We start from the raw sequence: 25,628 nt of genomic DNA, 5'->3' as shown, positions 1-25,628 counted from the left end.
ACTCCTTGAACTTTTCAAATGTCTCATGTTTATGCTTCATAAGGTAAACATAACCATATCTACTGAAATCATCAGTGAATGTAACAAAGTATCTTTCTCCATATCTACTTCGTTTTGACGCGTTTTCAAATTGACGCGTGATATAAACAAGCGGCGGCGGTGTGATTTGGTGTTCCACGCTTGGTGGGGGTTCACCACGGGGGCTCCCCGACCACCCTGAGTGTCTTCCGGCCTCTTTGCCTACATGTTGATGCAACTCAGATTTTAATTTTAATGTTGATTACATTTAAACAGATTGAAGTTCTTTCAGTTCATCAACTGCTGAATTAGTTGAAGGAGTTTTGTTAAAAGGTTCAATTACTGAATTATGAGATGCTTTCATACTCCAAAAAGATTAGAAAACATGGCATTCTCAATCCGATCTCAATCATATGCAAGAACTGTAGAGAGAGCATGTGACCTGTCATAAATTGAATACAGGCAATATGTGAGAAAATTGAATAAATCATAAATTGAGTAAATGAAGTTAAATTTGTCAAGTTGTTTTAGATAATAATTAAATGAAAGTTGAGAAAATTAAATAGATCATAAATTGAATAAATGAAGTTAAATTTGCCAAGTTGTTTGTTTTAGATAATAATTAAATTAAGAGAAAAATGCTCGGATAGTCCCTGTGATTTGTCCATTTTTCACCTTTAGTCCTTAACTTTCTAAAATTAGACCTATAGTCCTCAAGTTTTTGAATTTCGTTCCCGGATAGTCCCTGGCGTGGATGGGGGTTAGTTATTGGTGTTAGGTGCGTGTGAAATGACAAAAATACCCTTGCTATCAAATTAATAACTAAAAATTTAAAAGAAATATAATTAATATTTTACAATTTATGTAGGACCCACCACCCACCCTATCCACTTATCTTCCCCACTCCACACCACCATCACCATCTTCACCTTCAACCCCCACCACCATCTACCCCTCCCCCTCCACTTCACCAAGCCTAACGACCGATAGACAGACAACCCGATAATAATTAAATTAAAGAGTAAACTACAATTTTACCCCCCTAGGGTTTAAGCCAATTGGCACTCTGACCCCCTCCCTGGAAAATAGCTATTTGACCCCACAACATTGTTGTTCTGTCGCAAGATTACCCCCTGTCGTTAAAGAACTTAACAGTTCTGTTAAATGGTATGTAAAATGACTATATTACCCTTTCTTCTTACCCCCTATGATTTGCTCCACTTTGCAATATTACCCCCTATGTAAAATGACTATATTACCCTTTCTTTTAACCCCCTATGGTTCTCTGTATTCTGCAATATTACCCCCCAGTGTTATAGATTGCTCCAAACATTACCCCCTGCAGGAAACAAAAGCTTTTCCTGCCTAAAAACCTGTAGCAAAACACATCAACCTTTCTAAACTGATCCACACCACATACCCTCATGTATGGTTCAGCAGCCTTGGACTGAAGACAGTAGAACTTGATTCTCTTATCTTTGTCTGCATTAATCACAAATTTCACCCCTACATAAAAAGATAAAGGTCGCACATAAGTTTCTTGTAATTTGTAAATGAATAAGGTCCAATTTTGATAGATCATAACTATAAATTTGAGATCCCTTAACAATGGTGAGTATGATTATAGATGGCTACAAACCATTTTTCACAAACAGTTAATGTAACTTGTAGATTATTATGGACTTAGGGTAGTACAACATAGAAGGAAACCCAATCCAGTTTTCAACAGCACAACCAGAGATGAAAATAGCTAGACTCATTACTCAACAAACTAGAACTAAAGATGTTCACAGTCCGGTTAGGCCAGGTTTGACAAGCTACAGTTTCAGGAGACGAAATCCAAACCGTGAACAGAACCGTTTTGGATATCAAATTGACCTGCTTGCTTTGGCTTGGTCAGTTCGGTCTTGAAGACCCCCAACTATAACTATTATCTCTAATAGTCAATATCACTAAATTTGAGTATTGCTTGATCAAATGCACCCGAATTCATAAAAAGGTATAATATACAGAGAATTTGAGTGCAAATCTTTACTCTTCCTTAGAGTTCCATAGTCATCAATGATTCAATGACATAAAATTCGAGCATCATTCACTCAAACGCACAAACAATTCAACATCAAATCACAACATTCCAAGACACATTTCTAACTAGCATCATATCAAACAACTTCAATCAGAAGATTACAAACTGCATCAGTCACCTAAAATTCAAACATCATTCAATCAAATGCACAAATAGTTCAACAACAAATTACAACATTCCAAAACATATTTCTAACTAGAATCAGATCAAACAACTTCAATCACAACATTACAAACTGTATCAATGACCTAAAATCGAGCATTAATTTCAAATGCACAAACAATTCAATAGCAAATTCCGACGGTCCAAAAGATACATTTCAAACAAAAATCATATCTAGTAATTTCAATCAAAAGATAACAAACCGTATTATAAACAAAATTAACAACAAACCTTGGTGACAGATATGACAAACGCCATTGTAAACCACAACTCGCGGCTGAAGAAGCGTCGGCAACATATCAGCCTTCACAATGGTTGCCGGAGCAGATTCCTCGTCAAAAACCAGATCCTCCGACACTAAACCGCGCGAAACATCACCAAACCGCCTGAGTCTGATCGCCAACGCCGGTGGTGGTGGAAGGTGTGGGGAGTGGTGGGAAGCTTAGGGGGTAAGATGTTTAATAACTTACATATAGGGTGTTTTATTGAGTAAGCCATAAAAACCAAGTGGAAATGACAATAATACCATTTGACCGTTTATAAGTTAGGTTGACTTTAAACACTTTTTAACGACAGAGGGTAATCTTGCGACATAACAACAATGTTGGGGGGTCAAATAGCAATATTTTTTAGGAAGAGGGTCAGAGTGCCAATTGGCTTAAACCACAGGGGTAAAATTGCACTTTACTTTAAATTAAATGAAAGTTAAAACAAAAAAAAAAACAAAGATTAAAAAAGAAAGAGAAGAGTTTACTTTTCGTTTATGGTCAACCAGCCCGCGTTTTAAAGACCAATTCCTCGAATGTTTTTCACCCTATAAAGTCCGGACTCCCGGGTCGAAACCCTCCCACCGGCGTTATCTGCAAGGTATTTTGGCTGGCTGGCTGGTTACATCCACTTGACCACTCATCAGGAGGTCGTCAACATCACCTGGGTCACACAAGTTCCGACTACATCCAGCTTTCCAGCTGACACCGATCACCTTCATTGAGGTATAGTCGCAAGTCATGTCTTGTTTTAGTTACGATAAACTTTAAATCATGTACATACTGCGAATATAACTGTAAAATTGCTCAATTAAAATAAAACAGACTACAACTAAATAACAGAGTAAATTACTTGGGAGTTGGGATAATTACAGATTTGATTGATCCCAAACTTTAAACTTTATTGATTTTATTATGTCCATGTTGGCATTGTTTGTTTTCAAATTGGATCTCTTTGAAATTACATCCTAAGCTCTTATTTATATTTATTTTATATTATAAAAATTATAGTTTAGCTCTTTTTTTAGTATTATTATTGTTATTGTTATTAGGCATACTAGATTTAAATAACCTCAACTTTCACCGATTGGCCGATAACATTTCCTACTTTCGATTTATACTGTAGAGTTCTGGTGTTTGTTGTTTGGCGGCCCCGTTTTGTGGGTTGGTGGTTTCTAATGATATTTACTTTTCAAAAAAAAAAAAAAACTTTCGATTTGTACACAGCACTCCCAATTTTCAACTTATTGGTCGATAACACTCACTAACTAACCGAACCATAACCCAGTTAACTAATGTCAGCTGCCACGTCATCACAAAATACCACGTCAGCTGCCACATCCGCCGTCACATCATCAATAAATGCCACATCAGCTGCCACGTCATATGCCACTTCAGCGAAAAGGGACATATCAGATGTCATGTCAGCAAAAACTGACTGGGTTATAGTTTAGTTAGTTAGAGAGTGTTATCGGCCAATAAGTTGAAAGTTGGGAGTGCTAGTGTACAAATCGAAAGTTGGGAGTGTTATCGACCAAATGGTGAAAGTTGAGGTTATTTAAATCGAATATACCTTATTATTATTATTATTATTATTATTATTATTATTATTATTATTATTATTATTATTATTATTATTATTATTATTATTATTATTATTATTTCTTCCTGTAATCTACAATAACTGTTTAATATAATAAATTATTATTAGTTGGTTATGATTGTTAGATGTACTAATTGTTGTATAAAAGAAATATTAAAATTTGGATTTATAGTGAATTATTGTATATACTACTAGGTTAGATTTTGTGTGGATATGCAGTTTAACAAATTAAAATATTTCGAATTTGTTCAAATTAAATTAGGCTCTAATATTATTCGAAAACAATCTCACTAAGACCTTTAAAATAAGTACCATATCGTATATGGTTATAGACTAAAACCTTTAAAATAAGTATCATATCGTATATGGTTATAGAACTTATTAGTGGTCATTTATAATGACGGACGAGAAACACCACGCGTATCAACCAATCATAAAGTAGCACTGTAGTTCACGTTCGTAATTGTTAGTGTATAAAATAAAATATAATAGAATAGAATAGAATGAGTGAGTTGAAAGGCAATTGAGGACATATCATTAAATACCAACAGCTCTTAGCAAGTTGCTAAAAGCCACCAAAATATAATATAAGGAAAACACAAAAAGTAACTGCAGAACCATTCCTATAAGAACAAAAACTACATGTGACCTAAAAATACAATCTTCCACACCAACATTCAACGTCTGCCTTGAGATACTCCTTTGTTTGGATCTGCCTGTGATCCACCGGAACAAATTCTCTTTTAAGTAATGTGCGCAATGCGCCCCAGCTAAGTGGCCCATCAAATCAAAATCACAATAAACCAATTTTAAGCCCAAGATGATTTTATCATATTGGGGCAAGATTTAAAATAACGGAATCGAGTTTCGAGGTGTTTTCCTTTCGCCTCACGAGGCGTAAGTCTCAAGGCGAAACGAGCCGTAAACCTGAGGCGTAATTAAAAAATAAATATAAAAATTATATATCTTAAAAAAATAAAATAATACTTCAAATTCTAATAAATACTTCTAGAATTCATTGGGCCAAGTCGAAATTTTCTTAGTTATAGGAATGAGCCCAAGTTTAAAGAAAGAGCCCAACTTTATAAAAACTCACGTCATCTTCTTTAGACCTAGTCATCATCTAAAAACCTCTCCACCCTCCATCCGAAACCCTAATAGTTGATACAAACATCATTCCATATGCTTTGTTTCTTTTGGATCGTCCATGCTACATGTCCATATGCTTCGCACCTGGTAAGCATCATTTGTTGTTACAGCCATCTTCTCCAATAGACAAAACCCTAATTCTCCGGTTACCATCAGAAACGTGCGCCTCTTCATAAACGACTGCCTCTACTAGATACGACCCGCCTCGGACCAATGAGGCGTACGTATAAAAATAGCCAGTGAGGCGCCGCCTCAAAAACAATTTCTTCCTGTCTCTCCTCGAGGCGCGCCTCAATACGTACACCTCGAACGTTTTTTTAAACCATGTACTGGGGAAGTGTAAAAATAAATGTACCTGTTTGGATCACCGGAGCATTCACTAATATTATTGGACACGATATGCCTCGTGAACATCCAAATTTCACTTAAGTCACTGACACTTTCTAGTAGATCATCAAAAAAGTGATAGAAAAGCTATCATAGACTAAAAAAAGAATGAATTATTGATAAAGAAACATAAATACTTAAACACAACACATATTGCTAATATGATTGTTTAAAGCAAACCAATGCTCATCCCTACGTTGGATAACGGCTAGCACTCATCCCCACCCTTGAGTTCACCAACCCGATTTGCATACTCGTTTGAAGTACCTGTGACCTTTGCGGCGGTGTACACCCCTTACTCGATCAAACTCGCATGAACCAGATGTCTGTCGTTAGTGACATGCAAAAACCGAAATAAACTAGTAGCTAGAGTAAGTCGGATATCGAACCAGAGGAGGATTGTGGAAAGTGTGTAATGTTAAGTATTTATTAACAACTATAAAAAAATAAACTGATGATTGTTTGATTTGTGGATTAACTAAAAATTACAAACTAAATGTGAGATTTAAATTAATAGAAAGAACAATAGTTCCTCCAGATTTCAGGTCTTATAGCTAGATTCAATTATGTGTTTAATCGAAACACTCACATAGACATAAGTGTTTAACCTAATTCATCAATTGTGATAACCAACGACTAAGTACTCCGGTCAATACATAACGGGAGGTTATCGAATGATTATCAATTACAATTACAAACCCTAACCCCATGTCAAATATATCCCAATTACTAGAACTCTCGGGAACTGAATGCTTAGAAATTAAGGTTTAAATAAATGCAATTCTTTACAACCAATAAATCAAATCAAATCAAGGTGAAAAGCATCGAATGCTTAGATCACCAAGTTATACGATTGTCACAAACACATAAAATTGTCTAACTTACAAAAACCCTCAATCCGGAGGAAACCACTAGCAGATTAGCCGCCCATGACGGTGAGATGATCTTCCTTGCTTCTCAGCCGATCCCCTGTCTACTACTGCCGTCGAGATTGTTATATGACGTAATATGTTTTTCCGTAAAAAAGGAATCCCCAAGCTGCGTCCATCTTTCAAGTCAGCCCACATGTGTCATGTCTTGTGTTGGCGGCCCAATGATGATATTTGTGGCCCACTCAAACAAATCCAACAGTCCCTTCTCCACGTCAATATGGGCCCAAGTTAACACCAAAATCTAGTGCACGTGAATTTGATGTTTTCAAAAGTCCAAGATATTGATGTGAGGTGCCGTCAAAGTTGTGATGGATGATCTCTAAAATATAATAATAATCCCCCACCAACAATTGTCTTGCATGTGCCTCCCACTTCAATCCTAGGATAATTGAAGTTAATAAATTTCTTCCTCCTAGTCAATGCGTGATGATGATGATTCTCTTGTTGACTTTGCCTCCCCCAGCCGTCAAAGATGTGAAGATGTAGGAGGTTTTGTGATGTTGACTAGTTTGCACATGTGCCTCCTTTTGGATTTCGTGGATTGATGTCAAGATGATGTTGATGATGATTTGATGTTAAAACCCTCAATGTGCACGTGTGAGTTGTCTAAAGTCTCCGTGATGTCACATGTGCGGCCCAATTTATTTGCACCATAGCCTACGGTGTATTTCTTGTAGGTTACGTCCTGTAAGTTCGGTAAACAACAGAATATCCGCGTCGTAACCTACGTTTGACTTCCGTAGACAAATTATGTGTTTGCTGGATGTCTACACACATTTGCTACATTCCGACTTTAAACAAATGACATGAGAGCCCCTCAACTTCGTTCTTTTACACACCTCAAGCTTCCAAACTATTTCTCGACCCGAAACACTTCCCGATCACTGTATGTTGATTAATCTATTATCCGTTCTTGTTCCGTTTCATCACTAAGTTCTCTAACTTTGACGTATTACGTGTTTTACCTGTAAAACCACAAACCTTCGTAGTTAACACATTCGAGGCACATTATCGCTGAAAATATAATAAAACACATAAAATAATACACTTTAAGGCACGGGTTTCACACTCTCCATCACATCCCCACACTGAACATTGATTGTCCTCAAGCAACCATTACCAACATTACTCACCTTATTAACAAATCACCAATAAATCCCTTACCGAATCAACAGTTTAAGATCCCAAGTCATACCCGTCCCATAGACTAACACAATCGAGGTTGACAATCTGACAAATAAATAAACTTTAAGACTTGCCTAACTAAAACTAACATGCTTATGAGACTACACACATGCCACACGCCCCTCACAATAATCACTCCTCTCGGCTTTAATCAAAACTAGCGTGTAATGTGCTAGTATATAATTCGCTCAAAACCAAATATGATACCTTGCAATCATAAGCTTGTATAGCAATCATACCTCCACTGTATCAAGTAAGTAACGTAGCACATATCAAAAGGACTTTTTGGGTTTTGGGTTAAGGGTAAAGGTAAGGAAATATTTTTGGCTTTTTATGTTTATAGGGCGAACACAACCGAATATACCAAACCATGACAACTTATTCACAATAACTACTACACTTTGGGTTATTTTCGACCCATTTATTTAACACGAACATACAATGATTTTTTTTTTCTTTTTTGTTTTTCCTTTTACTTTTCTCTTTTTTTCTCTTTTTTTTTTTCATTTCATATATTTTTTTAATAACATACTAACACAGTTGTCATTCATGGTTGGTAATCAAACGGGTCAAACGAGGTGTAACAAACGAAGGGTAAAAGGCTCAACATGGTTTACTAAGGTGGGTGGATAAACAATCAACAAATAACACAATGAAAGGATCCTAATGCCTTTATCATTTATGTGCATACGCTAAAACACAGTCTCGGCACGTATCAAACCACACAAGTTCTAACACAAAGCAACATACGGCCTACACTCATCAATTGAACATTTATTGCAAATCAACTATCGATCTAGCAGGCTCAAATATCTCACCGAACAAAAGGAATATGGGTTACCGACACGTAGCATGTGTAATTCCTAAAGCATGTTACCCCTAGTTAGGCATCTCTTTTTAATTCTTCTCTAAAAACATGTCAGAAATACTCTCATGAAACTTAAAGGGACAACCATGACTAGGGATCTAAGTTAGTTTAATATCGGCAAGAAACCCTTTAGCGATTGAAAATATTGGTTTTCATGAAGTTCAAGCATACTTGAGACAAAAAATTTTCAAAAATTTTTCAATTTTTTACAATTTCCACCAATTCAAGCATTTAAAATTAACAATCATACCAACCCTCTCTCGAGTTACCGCATCCCCACACTTGGGATACATTGTCCCCAATGTATGGTGCAATTTATACTCTAAACTCGAGAGATACCACCTGCAAACCATGAACGGCTAATAACTAGATGACTCAACACAAAGAACCACTCCCAACACAAAAATTTCACACCACCAAATACACGAAAACAAATAAAACACAAGATAGATAGACACATGCACCTGATTGGAAAACAAGTGAGTGTATGTGGCGGTGTAACTGCTGCGATCTAACCGGAACATACGCCCCTCATAGATTCTTTGAGATCTCATCGGGGATGTTGCCAAACATCCCCACACTTGATTCATTGCATCCGTGAACGTAGAAACCTGTCAAAACACAAACACACCAAACGAAACCAAAACAAAGTACAAACTCTACATCCTCGGGCTGCCTCCCGAGAGCGCTAAGTTTAAAGGTCTTCAGCCAGACCGTACCTGATATGCGCTACGGTGGTCTCAGTGCACATTTACCCACAACATTTCCAACGAATGCCCGGAAATTTACATGCCATCTCCATAAGCTTGTCAGTATAATTGGCATGTTTAGAAAGCACATGCGGGATTCACTAATCCACTTCACAAGATATACACCGATGTTATGTAGCTTCACCCTTTTCATCTTCTTCCTCGAACCCTCTTCCCCACACTTGTTAATTGGAATGATTGATATGGGAAGAGGTTCAGTACACACATCCATCTCATCAGACTGCTCTGCCTCATCATCCTCACACACCATCTGATCCACCAGTGGCTCTTCATCAGATAAAGGATTCATTGGTGTGGTATTAACCTCCACAACCTCCTCCTCCATGTGAGAATAATCTCTAATATCATCAGGTAATGGTGAGAGACACTCTTCTATTTCTATCTTCATTTTTAACTTCTGACACTTAGAAACTAGGCAGCTGATTCGATCTTCATCGGAAAGGTTGGGTGCTAATAAATACTGCTCGAGTTTGGACAAACTCGCTTCCAACGTAGCAAGCTTTTTCTCCTCCTCGGTCTGATAAGTATAGACACCCTCGGGCTCAGGATATTCCTCGGGATGATACTGTCGGTATCCCTGATACGGCGTTGAGATGTATGCATCCATCATTTTTTTATTCCAATACTCTGGATTTTCCAAATACACCGCGCACACATGCTCATCATAAGAAGTATGATAACGACCGCAACAGAAACATCGTCCATCCGTCCTTGGTTCATAATAAGTATCCTCGTCCTGATCCCATCCATCAGAGTAATAACCATCCTCCACTGTTGTATCATAATCATAAAAATATGGTGGAGGGGAAGGATTATCATAGCAAGGCATCGGTGGTTCTGCCAATTTCGCTCTTTCCCGTCTAAATCGGGCCTCGTGGCAACCGATACACGGGTGAAGTGGTTCCCTACACAAAATGCATCTAAGAGAGGTGCATAATATTGTAAGATCTGTCATCCTGCACAAACACAAAAACACAACCACCACGCATAAATCTGAACAAAACAAAACAAAACAAAACTGACACTATTTTTGGATTTTTTTTTTAAACTAAAACTTAACACTAAACACTTTGCGCACGCCTCCCCGGCAACGGCGCCATTTTGATGTCTGTCGTTAGTGACATGCAAAAACCGAAATAAACTAGTAGCTAGAGTAAGTCGGATATCGAACCAGAGGAGGATTGTGGAAAGTGTGTAATGTTAAGTATTTATTAACAACTATAAAAAAATAAACTTATGATTGTTTGATTTGTGGATTAACTAAAAATTACAAACTAAATGTGAGATTTAAATTAATAGAAAGAACAATAGTTCCTCCAGATTTCAGGTCTTATAGCTAGATTCAATTATGTGTTTAATCGAAACACTCACATAGACATAAGTGTTTAACCTAATTCATCAATTGTGATAACCAACGACTAAGTACTCCGGTCAATACATAACGGGAGGTTATCGAATGATTATCAATTACAATTACAAACCCTAACCCCATGTCAAATATATCCCAATTACTAGAACTCTCGGGAACTGAATGCTTAGAAATTAAGGTTTAAATAAATGCAATTCTTTACAACCAATAAATCAAATCAAATCAAGGTGAAAAGCATCGAATGCTTAGATCACCAAGTTATACGATTGTCACAAACACATAAAATTGTCTAACTTACAAAAACCCTCAATCCGGAGGAAACCACTAGCAGATTAGCCGCCCATGACGGTGAGATGATCTTCCTTGCTTCTCAGCCGATCCCCTGTCTACTACTGCCGTCGAGATTGTTATATGACGTAATATGTTTTTCCGTAAAAAAGGAATCCCCAAGCTGCGTCCATCTTTCAAGTCAGCCCACATGTGTCATGTCTTGTGTTGGCGGCCCAATGATGATATTTGTGGCCCACTCAAACAAATCCAACAGTCCCTTCTCCACGTCAATATGGGCCCAAGTTAACACCAAAATCTAGTGCACGTGAATTTGATGTTTTCAAAAGTCCAAGATATTGATGTGAGGTGCCGTCAAAGTTGTGATGGATGATCTCTAAAATATAATAATAATCCCCCACCAACAATTGTCTTGCATGTGCCTCCCACTTCAATCCTAGGATAATTGAAGTTAATAAATTTCTTCCTCCTAGTCAATGCGTGATGATGATGATTCTCTTGTTGACTTTGCCTCCCCCAGCCGTCAAAGATGTGAAGATGTAGGAGGTTTTGTGATGTTGACTAGTTTGCACATGTGCCTCCTTTTGGATTTCGTGGATTGATGTCAAGATGATGTTGATGATGATTTGATGTTAAAACCCTCAATGTGCACGTGTGAGTTGTCTAAAGTCTCCGTGATGTCACATGTGCGGCCCAATTTATTTGCACCATAGCCTACGGTGTATTTCTTGTAGGTTACGTCCTGTAAGTTCGGTAAACAACAGAATATCCGCGTCGTAACCTACGTTTGACTTCCGTAGACAAATTATGTGTTTGCTGGATGTCTACACACATTTGCTACATTCCGACTTTAAACAAATGACATGAGAGCCCCTCAACTTCGTTCTTTTACACACCTCAAGCTTCCAAACTATTTCTCGACCCGAAACACTTCCCGATCACTGTATGTTGATTAATCTATTATCCGTTCTTGTTCCGTTTCATCACTAAGTTCTCTAACTTTGACGTATTACGTGTTTTACCTGTAAAACCACAAACCTTCGTAGTTAACACATTCGAGGCACATTATCGCTGAAAATATAATAAAACACATAAAATAATACACTTTAAGGCACGGGTTTCACACTCTCCATCAGAACCCTGGGGTGTCCGAATAATACCCCCCTCCCACCCTTAAGAAGTCGCCTCGTTTGTTGTATATTACTCAAAACTCTTTAGCTATTAATTATTAATATTCACTTACAACAATATTCATTGGTTATCCTCGTCACCTTATTAATTAATTACACAGACGGTCCATGTTATTTACTCATATTGCAATTTTGGTCCCCTGGTCCTTGAAGTAGATGTTCGTTGAGGGTTTTTTTGGTTAAAGTTAGCAAAAACAGTGGGGGACCATGAATGTAATATCTAGAACTTGAGGACGATAGTTGTAATATCGATAAAACATATGGACCATCCATTGGTGTAATCTACTCTTAAATTATGTATGTTGGCTACGCTAAAGTTCACGTAAGAGGGACTGATTATCATAAAAATATAAACCAATTTTGGAACCACTAAACAGTCAAACCAAGCAACTGAAATTCATCCAAAACACTAAGGTAGCGTTCGTTTCATGGAATGGAATGAAATAGAATTAGGAAGTTTTTCTTTGTAAAATTGATCTTGGTTGGGGGAGGGAGGAATTTGAAATCCCATGAATTTCTTTAATCAATGAAATTTGTGACTATTTCAACGTTCCTTAGAAATCCTTCACTCTAATGAAGGAATGGAATGGAATGTTGAAATAGTCACAAATTTCATTGATTAAAGAAATTCATGGGATTTCAAATTCCTCCCTCCCCCAACCAAGATCAATTTTACAAACAAAAACTTCCCAATTCCATTCCATTCCATTCCATGAAACGAACGCTACCTAAGAACTAAAAGAATTGAAATTCATCCAAAACACTAAGAACTAAAAGAATAAATTCTCCGATTTAAGAAACGAACAGTGAAAATTTTAAAATAATATGATCTCCTCTGTATTCTAAAATATTTTTAGACTATAATTTAATTAAGTCAAGAGAATAATTTAACATAATAAGATGTTGCCGAAGTTCACATGCTAATTTTAATGTTTCTTTGATAGATCTGAAGAGATTGAAGTTCTTTCAGTTCATCAATGGCTGAATTACTTGGAGCTTTGTTAGGAGAAGCGGTTTCTAGAGTATCAAGTGTCATCATAGCGGAGATAGAGAAAACATGTTCTTTCAAAACCGAACTCACTAAAATAAAAGAAAGAGTAGAGAGCATGAGGCCTATCGCCGAGCGCCTGGATAAACTAAACAAGCAATTGGATGGACTGAAAGAGGAAAAGGGTAGGTTCACCAGTATGCTGGAGCAAGCAGAAGTCCTCGCTAAGAAATGCTCGACCAGGAAATTGCATCAATATTCCTCCTATGCGTCGAAGTTGGACAAAATGAATAGATCGTTGCAGGAGTATGTGAACACTGACCTTCAATTCCAGATTGCTCTGGATACAAAGGAAACATTGGTGGAGGTGAGAGATCTAAAAAGGAGACGAGAGAAAGGGAGTTCAAGTGGTTGGCGGACTAGTGTTCCATTGCTAAAGGGCGATGCTATAGGATTTGATAGTAGAGTTACCGAGTTAAAGGGCAAGGTGCTTAAGGATTCTCCAAAGGGTGATTGCTCAGTTGTAGTTGTTTCGGCTATGGGAGGGTCTGGGAAGACCACTTTGGTAACGTTGTTCTGCCGTGATCCTGAGATTCAAAGTATTCATCATCTCTCTTGTTTTAATCAACCCAATAACTTACAAACTAGAATGGAAACATTTAAATTGTTCATAGCTTAGTATGACAACCTATTTTTTTGTCTTTCTTTCCTAAAAGTTTAAGGTTGAATAAATCTTGCAATGCTAAAGGTTGGTGTTCTCATTTACGCAGGAAGATTTGATAGAAATATTTATCATGTTACAGTCTCAGAAAGGTACGACATAAAAGTCATCATTACAAAATTACTCGATCCATCGCCAAATATTACTAATAATGAGGAGGCAATCCAGCAATGGGGGAGCTTTTTGGCAGAAAATGATCAATCTGAGATACTATTGGTACTTGATGACGTATGGTCTGAATCCGTAATTACAGACCTCATGTTCAAGTCTCCTAGATATAAAATTCTGGTCACATCTCGGATGACTTTTAAACGATTCGAAACATATCAATTGCAAGCTTTGAACAATGAAGATGCAACCCGTTTGTTCTGCGACTCAGCATTTTCAAAAAATGAAAATGAAAATGACAACATACGAGATGAACGTGTTCACCAGGTATAGTATAGTTAAACATTTTTCTGTTATTTAGTATTCTTTTTGGATTTAAGGTAATCAATATGGATGCATTAATTTATGTAGTTGGTCAAGTGTTGCAAAAACCATCCACTAGCCCTTAGTGTGATGGGTGGTTCTCTGAAGGGGGAACCTTCGGCAAACTGGGATTTGATGATACAACAGCTATATAAAGAGACGACATCGCTTTTGGATTTGCATGAGTCTGTACAAATTTGTCTAAAAAAGAGTTTGTACTTTTTTGAAGAAGAATCTGAAATGAAGAAATGTTACCTAGACCTGGGATTGTTTCCTGAAGCTCAGAAGATAGCTGCTACAACACTTTTGGACATGTGGGCCCATTTGCATAACCATGATGAGGGGGGATTGCCTACCTTCAACATTCTCACTAAACTTTCTTCTAGAAACTTTGCAACTTTGTTGCCAATAAGGTACTTGCCCAAGTTCTGCTTGAAGTTCTAACCATGTTTTACCTTGTTCTTAAGCATTTTTATACACAAACATTTCTTGCAATAGTTCCGTCCTTAACGTTTTATGTTGGGATTAGACCATTACAAAAAGAATCAAGGGACTTGACCATCAGAATTATGAGAGTTGGTTGGTTATATCCAACATAAACTCGTCAAGTAAGGTTTGAATAATTCAAAATAAAGTTATGGGACTGAGCCAGTAACATAAAAAGTTTAGGGGTTAAACCGCCTAAATGGTTAAGGTTATAGGTTTATTTTAAGGGTGTACCTATTGGCACACCAATGTGCCTATATGCACACCAAAAAGTGTTTTTTTGTCGTATATGCACACCCTGCAGTGTCGAGCTTTGGCCGCGTTTTGGTGTTAGTCTTTTGTCTGGTTGACAGGACCAAAACGCGGCCAAAGCTCGGCGTTTTGGTCCGGTCAACAAACCCGTCAGACACCCGTCAGTCTTTGTCTGGTTGACCGGACCAAAACCCGCGCTTTGGCCACAGCTCGACACTGCAGGGTGTGCATATACGACAAAAAAGCACTTTTTGGGGTGGCTATCTACACACCAAGTGTGTAGATATTTTGAGCCTATTTTAATATTAACTGTAAACATTGTATTTGACTGTAGCAAACACTCAACTGTTGTTGCCAACTATTGTGAGGAAGAATCTGTTGTGCAACATGATATGATGAGGGCGTTAGCTATTCAATTAAGTAGCGAAGAGCCATTAGAACGCAGAGAAAGGTTAATTATAAACACAAATAGTGACGATCTTCTCAATTTGCCCCAAATTGTCAACGCCCGCATTTTGTCAATATGCACAGGTTTGTTTGATTCATTTTGCAGTTGTTTTGAAAGTAGATATGTATTAAACCGTACTCTTATATCTTTTTATTCAATTCAATTAGGCTTGACGACGGATGAAAGATTCCCTTCAACATGGAATGAGATTGAAGCCCCTAATGTGGAAGTTTTTGTATTGAATTACATGTCCATTATGCATCCCTTGCCACAGTTTATGCACAACATGAAAAGCTTAAAGGTTTTAATCATCACAAACTATGGATACGACTGCTTTGAGATACAGAACTTACCTAAACCACGATATTTATCCGGTCTTACTAGAATTAGGTTGGATCATGTTTCAATATCCTCCATAATTAGTACAACAATACTGATGTTGGAGAACTTGAAGAAATTGTCCTTGATCATGTGCAAAATAGGCAACAGTTTCAACCAAGGAACCCCCAACAAGTTGACCAGCCTTTGCGAGATTGATATCGATTCTTGTGATGATTTACTTACATTTCCTACAATGTTATGCAATGTAGTTAGCCTTAAAAAACTCCGCATCACTAATTGCCACGAGCTTACTTTATTTTCTGAAGAATTTGGGAGCTTATTAAACTTGGAAGTTTTGCGGGTTGCATCGTGCACAAAGCTCATTGCATTACCTGAATCAATGAGAAACCTCAAGAAGTTAAGAATCATTGATCTATCCGATTGTTTAAACCTGAAAGAGTTGCCACTGCATATAGGTGAGTTGGGTAGTCTACAAACAATTGATGTGACCGGTTGCGAGGGTCTGCGTGATCAGTTGCCAAAGTCCCTCCAGGATTTTGATAAAGTGAAAGTGAAAGTGGTTTGTGATGAAGAAACCTCTAAGGTATTGACTGATTTCAAGAATGTGAAAGTGGTTGAAAAAGATCCAGTTGATATCTTGCGCAAGATCATCGGATACATTTGAATGTTGAATCACATAACCAACCTTAAAGGTATGTCCTGATATTGGTTTTCTTATTTTCTTGAATTAGTTATTTATTGTGTTATAACTTTCTAGTGCTTATGATATGCAAAACCTTACAAACATATCTGTTAAAATTACTAATTGAGCTACAAACGCTATTTAAGTAGAACGTTTAACTTGGAATGTTGGTTGCAGTAATAATTAGTCGTTCGACAACAAGTCCAAAAAGCTTTATTGTTGAGGAGTTGTTCCAGTAAAGTTAAGGATTTGGAAGGCTGCTTGGTAGTTGCTGTGATGTTAACGTATATCAAAAATCTTCTATGTTGTAATTTAGATCTTTTGGATTTTATTGCATTTATTTAATAATAAAAGAACTGGCTAACATTTATAGGCATTTTAGTTCGATTTTCACATTTACTAAGATAATTTATTCCCAAAATAAAAAATTAAAAACTTGGGATGCTACATATATAGATGGATGACACTACAAGCTATTGGTGTCGCCGCTATTGCTCTATATTCTTGTAGTGTGAGTGTTTTACAAGATAGAGCGTAACACTAAAACATGTATTGCAAGGGAAAGTTATTGTTATTTGTGTGAACCAATCCAACCTGAAACAAAAACTTAGATGTCGAGTTAATAGACATTTGGATGCCGACAAGTGACCTTAGCAAAAAAATATTATTGGGGCCTAAACCTACTCTAAATCTACACATATTTGCACTTGAATCCTTATTAACACCTTATTACCAATGTATAAATTTTGAGGATATTATTACTTTGAGTAAATTGTCATTTTAGTCCCTGAGTTTTTGTCTAAATTGTCATTTTAGTCCAAATAGTTTTTTTTCTCCTCTGGGTCTCTAACTTTTCCTTTTTCTTGCCATTTTGATCACATTGTCTAACTTAGTCTAAAAACCAGGTTATAATCAGTGGTATTTTTTTGGCATTAAATTATTATGAGGTTTATAAATTATGTTGTAAACTACCCTTAGTTATCACTACACAACAGTTATGCCAAAAATACCCCTGGTTATAACCAGATTTTTAGACTGAGTTAGGCAATGTGATCAAAATGGCAAGAAAATGGAAAAGTCAAAGACCCAGAGGAGAAAAAAACTATTTGGACTAAAATGACAATTTGGACCAAACCTTATAGACTAAAATGGCAATTTACTCTATTAGTTTATACAACAAGGTAAAAAATGTCAACTATGCCATAGTTAAGGGACAATCAACGACATTGACTCAAAACAAATTTTCAAACAGAAAAACAAGACCCGGTCAAATCCATTTCAAGCCATCAAGGTTGGCGCAACGATGGCCCGTCGTCATCCGCCACCAAAAACCAACACCGTAGCTTCAATGCCGGAACAAACTGGCGTCACAACTGCCCGAACCGCCATCCCACACCTCAATGTGGGTGCAGGAGTTAGAAAAAAGACCACCGGAATCCGGCAATGGCTCCTGGTGGATTGCACAGGTCAGGGCCAATTGGTTGAGGCAGGCAAACATTCCGTCATGCGACGGACAGGCTTACCGGCACGTGATCTCCGGATACTTGACCCAATATTGTCTTATCCCTCGACAGTTCTTGGTAGAGAACGGGCCATTGTAATTAATTTGGAGCATATTAAGGCTATTATTACCGCACATGAGGTGCTTTTGTTGAATTCGAAAGACCCGTTCGTTGCTCCAATTGTTGAAGAGCTTCAACGGCGTCTCATGCGTCGCTATTGCTCGATTGCATGTCAGGTTGGTCGTAGTTTTAATCTCGATGTGTATATGTTTCTAGCTGGTTGGATTGGATTGTTTGAATTGATTCTATAAGTTTAACTAAATGCATGATTAATGTCCATGAGATTTTGAAGAATGTGGTTTTAGAAACACATGTGTAGAATATGAGTTTTGGTTTTGATTGATCTAGGCCATGTAAACGAATCGAACCAACTACGGGGCTTGTTTGTGTCGTTCATTTTACTTTATCCGAACAATTGAACGAGAACGAATACTTACATGAACGAATTTTCTTGTTCATGCTTGTTCGTTAAGAATATGAACATGTTCATGCTCGTTTATGTATGTTCGCTAATAGGTTAAATGAACATAATAGAACATAGTCACACAAATTGACACCAATTAAATTAAAATTAACCAAAACAATGTTCAAACTGAAGTTTTTATACCATCAATAACATTTTAAAAGTAAACAACAATATATGTCGGACTCCGTGATGATTATAAAATGGGTTGGACTCGACTTCTTTAGCTGGATATGTAAAAAATCGAGCATAAACGAACTTTAATGAATGAATATAAATGAATGAACATAAACAAACGTTTGTGAACGTACGGAAACGACCTAGATGTGTGTTCATATAATCATATTGGTTCATTTAATTAAATGAACAAAACGTTTTTTTCATGTTCATTCGTTTATTAAATAAACGAAATTCCCATTGAATGGTTAACTGAAGGTGGTTCGTTAACATTTTAGTAAAACTTTGCTGCCAAAATGGTTTTTCTGTAACAGGACAGAATCACAAATTCTGATGATACAGACTGGACAAACATGTATGATCTAGGAGAACAGAAATCAAAGGGAGTTAGCTCTCCAAGTGTATCCACAACCAGCCAAGATAGAAGTGATCAGCAGGTTAATACTGATGGAACACCTTCTCTTAATAGCCAAGATGGACTCAAACTCCTCCGGTTCGAGTTTGTCGCACTCGAGACCTGCATAGAGGCAGCTTGCAGTTCCTTGGATAAAGAGGTGACACTTTCTATTGCTTGCTACATCATTTGGTCCACCCGACCCGTTTGACCCCGCATGCTTTTTCATCTTATGCTGCACTAGGCAAGAACATTGGAGAAAGAAGCTCATCCTGCATTGGATAAGTTGACTTCAAAGATTAGTACTCTAAATTTGGAACGTGTTCGCCAAATCAAAAGTAGGTTGGTTACTATTTCAGGGCGCGTTCAAAAGGTTTGTTAGTTTTACGCGAAATAAACACGTTAAGTTCATTTTGATCTTTAAACATATCGACCTATACTGTTTACGATGGATTTAGGTTAGGGACGAATTAGAACACCTGCTTGATGATGATCAAGATATGGCTGAAATGTATCTGACTGACAAACTTGAACGACAACTTGAAAACGCTTCTGTAAGTTCTGTAAACGAGCAAGATCATGTGGATGAACAAGTTCTTCAATCAGATTTCGATAATGAAAACCCCATCAGGTATTATCTATTATTAACCACATGGCTATACAATAAGAATAATTACAAAGAAAAACTAATCAAATCATATCGATCGCCAAATTACTAATATATTTTGTCTACCGTTACATTAGAGTTCCTATGGAAGGCGATGAGATCATACATGAAGTTAATTTTCAAAGAATGGACAGCCAACAAGAACGGTTTTACGGGCCTAATGCAATTGGAAGAGACAGCCGCATGACTAGAACTAGCATAGCACGAAACGGTGTTATCAAACATCGTGATGTTGAGGAACTTGAAATGCTGTTAGAGGCCTATTTTGTTCAGATTGATGGTACCATGAATAAGTTATCAACGGTACGCAGTTTATTTCTCTTAAATGTTTTAAAATTGACAAGGGATATTAAAATTTCCAAACATGTTACATGGTCAGCTGAGGGAATATGTGGAAGACACAGAAGATTACATAAACATAATGTTGGATGACAAGCAGAATCATCTGTTACAAATGGGTGTCATGTTGTCAACCGCAAGTTTGATAGTGAATGCATTTGTAGTTGTGGTGGGCGCGTTTGGAATGAACATTAATATCGACCTTTTTAAAGGTGATACCCCGGAAGAAAAGGAAACGGGTATGCATAAATTTACATGGACCGTTGGTGGTTGCACCACGGGTAGCATCTTCTTGTATATTATCGCTATCGCTTGGTGTAAAAACCAAAGGCTTCTAGAGTGATTTAAGTTGGAATGAGAACCATTAAAAATAGTTAGAAACCAAAGAAAACACTTTTTAGTCATTGTGTCATATTTGAATGGACGGTTGAGATATCTGTATTTATGAATCAATTGTTCATGATCAAGGAATAAAAAGTGATTCTTTTCATTTCTAACGCTCCTTACAGTTGTCAAAATATGATTGGTTAATATCAAAGATATTTGCCATCCCATTGTAAGCACTACTCATAACTAACAAAAAGAAGAAAAAAAAAATGTAAAATATCTCTAAATGTTTAGATCTAACTTCCACTTGCATTGATGAGACTTCTGTATTTCTTTTACTCTTTGCTTGTTATGGACTCCACTTCAAACCATCTGTCCATTGTCAAGTAAACATCTTGTTAGGCTTAGTTCCACTTACACAAAACTTAAAAAAATAAACCATCAAAGTACGTCTCAAGATAGCATCTTTTCTCACAAGTACAATCCACAAATGCAAAAGATAAACAATAAAAATGTGATCATGGATTGTAGAAAGTTCAAAAAAAACTCCAAAATAAAAAAATAAAATTTATTTGATGTGTAAGATGACCGTTGAATAAAAAATATTAAAAAAACATATATAAGTAGAAAACTATGAAAACAACATAAACAGTTGAATCATTTGTTTTCATTATGATACAGAATACGGTTATGTAACTACTAGATCTCTTCCTATTTCTTTTATATAGTTCTTTTAGTTTTCTACTTGAATTAGCTTTGTATTAAACGTGTACTTGTTTTCATTATGATACAGAATACGGTTATGTAACTACTAGATCTCATCCTATTTCTTTTATATAGTTCTTTTAGTTTTCTACTTAAATTAGCTTTGTATTAAACGTGTACCTAGTGTGTAAATAAATTATAAATATAATCGATTGATTACTAGTATATAAATTTGTAATAGTGATAAACGAAAAAACAACATTATTTGATTAAGTTATAGAAAGAAGTATTATTTTGTAAATAGAAAAGTACCTCAAAATAGGTTGTGGAATGGCCTTGTGAATAATCAAAACTGGTATCATCATCCATTAAACTCCCTTTGGTGCACACTTTTAGATCCTTCTGCAAATATAGAAATAAAAATAAACCATCAACATATGTGTTATATAGTATCCAACACTCGATAAACCCCTATTCACTAAACATTTTCAAAAAGTAACAATATCCGCATCGACAATAATCATGAGATACTTTTTCAATCGTATATTATATACTAATTAATCGATTCAACTGTTGATTCAAAACCACAAATGACATTATAAAACTATCCAAGATCTTGGATACGTATCGAATATACAAATGCCATCGACAAAGAATGCAAAAACCGTAGAATTAATGAAACACTTACATTGCAAAAGCTGAAAAATGGAGAACTAGCAGTGTCATCAAGAGAAGCAAGCGGATCTTGCAAGTGTCTATGGCTATAGAAACTCGTTTGTTTAAGAATCTTTCGCCTTTTCCTACAACCAAACGCCATCGTAGGATCGCAAAAACCACCATCAATGTTGTCCTCATCGTCATTGTTGTATTCATCTTCATCTTGTTCTTGATGTTCTTGAAAATGTGGTGGACCCGATGATGCATCCGAAACCATGGACATATCATCGTCGTCATGTTCTTCGTGTTCTTCATCGTGTTCAGGTGCAACAAAAGCATCTTTACACGAGTGTTCTAAGTATAGGGTCCAACCAGATTCACACCCACTACTTGATTCTTCTGAATCATGAAAAAGTGGTTCCATTTTTTTGTGATTCTTGATTCAAGAAACTGATGGGAATTAATGTGTTGAAGGAATTATTAAGATGGAATAGGAGAAAGAGTGTGTGGAATCTGAAGGTTTATATTGTAAGCAAATCCTAGCGTGGTTTTGTCGTGTTGTGCAGATGGGTGAGCATGCGATTTCATCGGAAAGTGCATCTTGTGTTGGTTTCAAACCAGAAATCTGGATATCGGCTTACCTTTTTTAAATGTGTCTAAAATTCCTTCATAAAGGTGAATCAAACCTTTTTTTTTCAATATCATGTCTTAATATGCAAACTATAATATTATTATTGTTCTATATATAATCATTATCCAATAAGAAACTAAATATCTTATTTTTTAATATTCAACTAGTCTGCCGTAAAGCATGTCTGGATAAATACGGAGAGCATGTGTTAAACTGTAGAGAGTTGTCGGGGTTTAAGTATCGCTATGACTTTATTAATTTTGATATCAGCCAAAAGTATATTTGCTATTCACCGTAAAAGGGGCTTAAATACAATGAAAAGTCTAATAGGAAAACAATCCCTGAATACTAGGAAACGAATAAGAACCGTAAATAACTAATAGACATAAATAAATAAATAAAAAATCCTTTACTCCCCCTCAAGCTGGAGTGTGAAGATCACAAGCACCTAGCTTGCTAAGTAAAAACTTCAACTGTTGGGCCCCTAACGGCTTGGTGAAAAGATCAGCTACTTGGTGTTTGGTGTTGATATCTAACGGCAATACTTCTTGAGATTCAACTCTTTCACGGACAAAATAACAGTCCATTTCAACATGCTTCGTACGTTCGTGAAATACTGGATTATTTGCAATATGACGAGCCGCAATATTATCACAGAAAAGAGGCGTAGCATTAGCGACAACAACACGAAAGTCCTTTAAAAGCCATCTCATCCAAAGAACTTCACTTACAGTAGTAGCCATCGCTCGGTACTCCGCTTCAGCCGACGATCTTGAGACCACTGACTACTTCTTAGTTTTCCATGAAACTGGAGCTCCCCCCAACAAGAGAAGATAACTAGTTCGGGAACGCCTCGTCAACTGACATCCTAACCAATCAGCATCACAATATGCTGCAAGATCAAAACCACCATGCTTTAGAATAAAAATGCCTTGACCGGGAGTAGACTTCAAATAGCGCAAAATTCGACTAGCTGCATCCATATGATCGACTCGTGGATCATAAACGAATTGGCTAAGAACATTTACCGAATACGCAATGTCAGGCCGAGTTGCCCTTAAGTACAACAACCGACCCATCAACCTACGATATTGTTTTGCGTCTGTTTTGGGGCTTTCAAGACACTGATCTATCTTGAAATTTTGCTCCACGGGAAACGAACTAGGACGAGTCCCAAGCATCCCGCTGTCTTCAAGAATATCCATTGTATATTTCCGTTGAGTTAGCACCATTCCATCCTCCGTTCGAGCCACCTCAATTCCCAAAAAATATTTTCACGGTCCAAGATCTTTGATACTAAAGGTAGTGTCGAGATATTCCTTTGTTTCACTGATTTTACCAGAATTATTTCCCGCAATAATAACGTCATCCACGTAGATAAGGATGGCAACAAAAGAATCATCCTTAGCAAACGTGAACAAAGAATGATCGGCTCGAGATTGTTTTTTAACCAAGAATGAGTAAAGCTGTAGTAAACCGTTGATACCAAGTCCTTGAAGCTTGCTTTAAACCATAAAGCGATTTTTTAAGTCTACAAACTCGTTTTTCTTCTTGCAAAGAAAACCCTTGTGGAACTTTCATATACACCTCCTCCTTGAGATCGCCATGCAAAAATGCATTATTCACATCCAACTGGTGAATTGACCAGGTATTCTTCATGGCTATTGTCAATAATGTTCGGACCGTAACAAGCTTTGCAACTGGAGCAAAGGTGTCATGATAATCTACACCTTCTATTTGAGTGAATCCCCGTGCTACAAGACGTGCTTTATACCGTTCAACTTCACCATTTGGTTTGTACTTTATTTTGTAAACCCATTTAGAATCAATAGCATGCTTTCCTTCTGGAAGTGGAACAAGCGTCCAAGTCTCATTATCTTCAAGGGCCTTGATTTCTCGTTTCATAGCATCTCGCCACTTTTCATCCTGCATAGCTTCTTGAAAATTTCTCGGCTCATTGTTAGAAGTAATGGCCGCTAAATAAACTTTATGAGAAGCAGAAAATTTTTCGTAAGAAACATAGTTAGCAAGAGGGTGTACCGTCGAGGAGAAACGCTCGGAAACGGGATTTGCGTGGTCGATGGATGGCGGCAACTTCACATTAAAATCTTGTAGGTACTTTGGTTGAGTTTTAACCCTTGCTTGCCTTTGCACATTAGCTTCCCCTAATTCTTGTTCCAATGAAACCATAGACTGTATATGTTTATCAGCCTCATTAATTGTTGCATCACCCAACGGTTCAAAATCAGGCCTAAAATCAGGCCCGTCATTAATTGGTTTCGAACCCATACCTTCAGATCCGGAGCCAACTTCTGTTTCTTTCCCATTCTCAGTCGATCCTTCGTTCACACAGTCATTTGTACCCCTTTTATATTGATCATCAACTTCTTGATTCTCTCCTGATGTCATCACAGTTTCTTCCCATTCATTAGGGACTTCAAACAAAATCTCATTCCTTTTATTTGATTTTAACTTGGAAAAAGGAAATATATTTTCAAAAATTTGACGTCTCTAGACGTTATTATTTTTCCATGCTCAACATCAAATATCCTGTAACCCTTGGTTCCTTGAGGATACCCGATAAACACACCTGGTCTCCCCCTTATTTCGAACTTATCTCCCCCTGTCTCTATACTCCAGAAATAAGCAAGACACCCTATGACTCTCATGTGATCATATTCCGGCTTTTGACCGAAAACAATCTCATAAGGTGTCTTATTATTAATTACCTTTGAAGGAAGGCGATTAATAATATATGTAGCTGCTTGTATGCATTCTACCCAAAATCTTTTTGGAAGACTTCCTTGAAACATTAAGGCGCGAGCTGTTTCAAGGATGTGACGGTGCTTACGCTCCACCACCCCAATTTGTTGGGGTGTGTGCGGGTACGTCGTCTCCAATAAGATTCCTTCTTGAGTATAAAAACTCATCATTCTATTAGAAGTAAATTCCCCACCATTATCACACCTAATTCGTTTAATCAATTTTCCGAATTTAGTTTTAACCATTTTTTGAAAAAACATCAAATGATCACTAGCTTCGC

The 25,628-nt window shown here is 36.9% G+C and overlaps 4 protein-coding genes across 4 annotated transcripts; 2 read left to right on the top strand and 2 right to left on the bottom strand.

Moving 5' to 3' along the window:
- Positions 1 to 3,029: 3,029 nt before the first annotated feature.
- Positions 3,030 to 17,039, top strand: LOC110929451 (probable disease resistance protein At5g66900). The gene is made up of 7 exons (XM_022172611.2): positions 3,030 to 3,258; positions 13,218 to 13,860; positions 14,032 to 14,417; positions 14,502 to 14,866; positions 15,526 to 15,722; positions 15,807 to 16,673; positions 16,841 to 17,039. Exons 2-6 carry the CDS (start codon positions 13,251 to 13,253, stop codon positions 16,643 to 16,645), a joined length of 2,397 nt encoding a protein of 798 aa, XP_022028303.1. The 5' UTR covers positions 3,030 to 3,258; positions 13,218 to 13,250; the 3' UTR covers positions 16,646 to 16,673; positions 16,841 to 17,039.
- Positions 17,040 to 17,959: 920 nt separating this feature from the next.
- Positions 17,960 to 20,692, top strand: LOC110929450 (magnesium transporter MRS2-3). The gene is made up of 6 exons (XM_022172610.2): positions 17,960 to 18,401; positions 19,180 to 19,419; positions 19,504 to 19,632; positions 19,718 to 19,890; positions 20,004 to 20,229; positions 20,306 to 20,692. The coding sequence occupies exons 1-6, from the start codon at positions 17,967 to 17,969 to the stop codon at positions 20,606 to 20,608; spliced, it is 1,506 nt and encodes a 501-aa protein (XP_022028302.1). The 5' UTR covers positions 17,960 to 17,966; the 3' UTR covers positions 20,609 to 20,692.
- Positions 20,693 to 20,725: 33 nt separating this feature from the next.
- LOC110929449 (protein SOB FIVE-LIKE 6) lies at positions 20,726 to 22,432 on the bottom strand. The gene is made up of 3 exons (XM_022172609.2): positions 21,986 to 22,432; positions 21,610 to 21,699; positions 20,726 to 20,964 (listed from the first exon to the last, which is right to left on the bottom strand). Exons 1-3 carry the CDS (start codon positions 22,376 to 22,378, stop codon positions 20,956 to 20,958), a joined length of 492 nt encoding a protein of 163 aa, XP_022028301.1. The 5' UTR covers positions 22,379 to 22,432; the 3' UTR covers positions 20,726 to 20,955.
- A 938-nt stretch (positions 22,433 to 23,370) lies between these two features.
- Positions 23,371 to 23,790, bottom strand: LOC110931886 (uncharacterized mitochondrial protein AtMg00810-like). The gene has a single exon (XM_022175258.1). The coding sequence runs from the start codon at positions 23,788 to 23,790 to the stop codon at positions 23,371 to 23,373; it is 420 nt and encodes a 139-aa protein (XP_022030950.1).
- Positions 23,791 to 25,628: the final 1,838 nt, after the last annotated feature.

This window comes from Helianthus annuus, chromosome 3 (assembly GCF_002127325.2).
Source record: "Helianthus annuus cultivar XRQ/B chromosome 3, HanXRQr2.0-SUNRISE, whole genome shotgun sequence".
Taxonomy (NCBI): domain Eukaryota; kingdom Viridiplantae; phylum Streptophyta; class Magnoliopsida; order Asterales; family Asteraceae; genus Helianthus; species Helianthus annuus.
The sequence above is the reverse complement of the archived record's forward strand: the minus strand, read 5'-3'. Positions and strand labels throughout refer to the sequence as shown.

Coding starts and splice junctions, on each gene's coding strand:
- LOC110931886 (XM_022175258.1), bottom strand. CDS start 23,790: ATGGATATTCTTGAAGACAGCGGGATGCTTGGGACTCGTCCTAGTTCG.
- LOC110929450 (XM_022172610.2), top strand. CDS start 17,967: ATGGCCCGTCGTCATCCGCCACCAAAAACCAACACCGTAGCTTCAATG. Junction 19,420..19,503: donor GCAGTTCCTTGGATAAAGAG/GTGACACTTTCT, acceptor ATGCTGCACTAG/GCAAGAACATTGGAGAAAGA. Junction 19,891..20,003: donor GATAATGAAAACCCCATCAG/GTATTATCTATT, acceptor CCGTTACATTAG/AGTTCCTATGGAAGGCGATG.
- LOC110929451 (XM_022172611.2), top strand. CDS start 13,251: ATGGCTGAATTACTTGGAGCTTTGTTAGGAGAAGCGGTTTCTAGAGTA. Junction 13,861..14,031: donor CCGTGATCCTGAGATTCAAA/GTATTCATCATC, acceptor TCATTTACGCAG/GAAGATTTGATAGAAATATT. Junction 14,418..14,501: donor GAGATGAACGTGTTCACCAG/GTATAGTATAGT, acceptor TAATTTATGTAG/TTGGTCAAGTGTTGCAAAAA.
- LOC110929449 (XM_022172609.2), bottom strand. CDS start 22,378: ATGGAACCACTTTTTCATGATTCAGAAGAATCAAGTAGTGGGTGTGAA. Junction 21,700..21,985: donor CATTTTTCAGCTTTTGCAAT/GTAAGTGTTTCA, acceptor CTATATTTGCAG/AAGGATCTAAAAGTGTGCAC.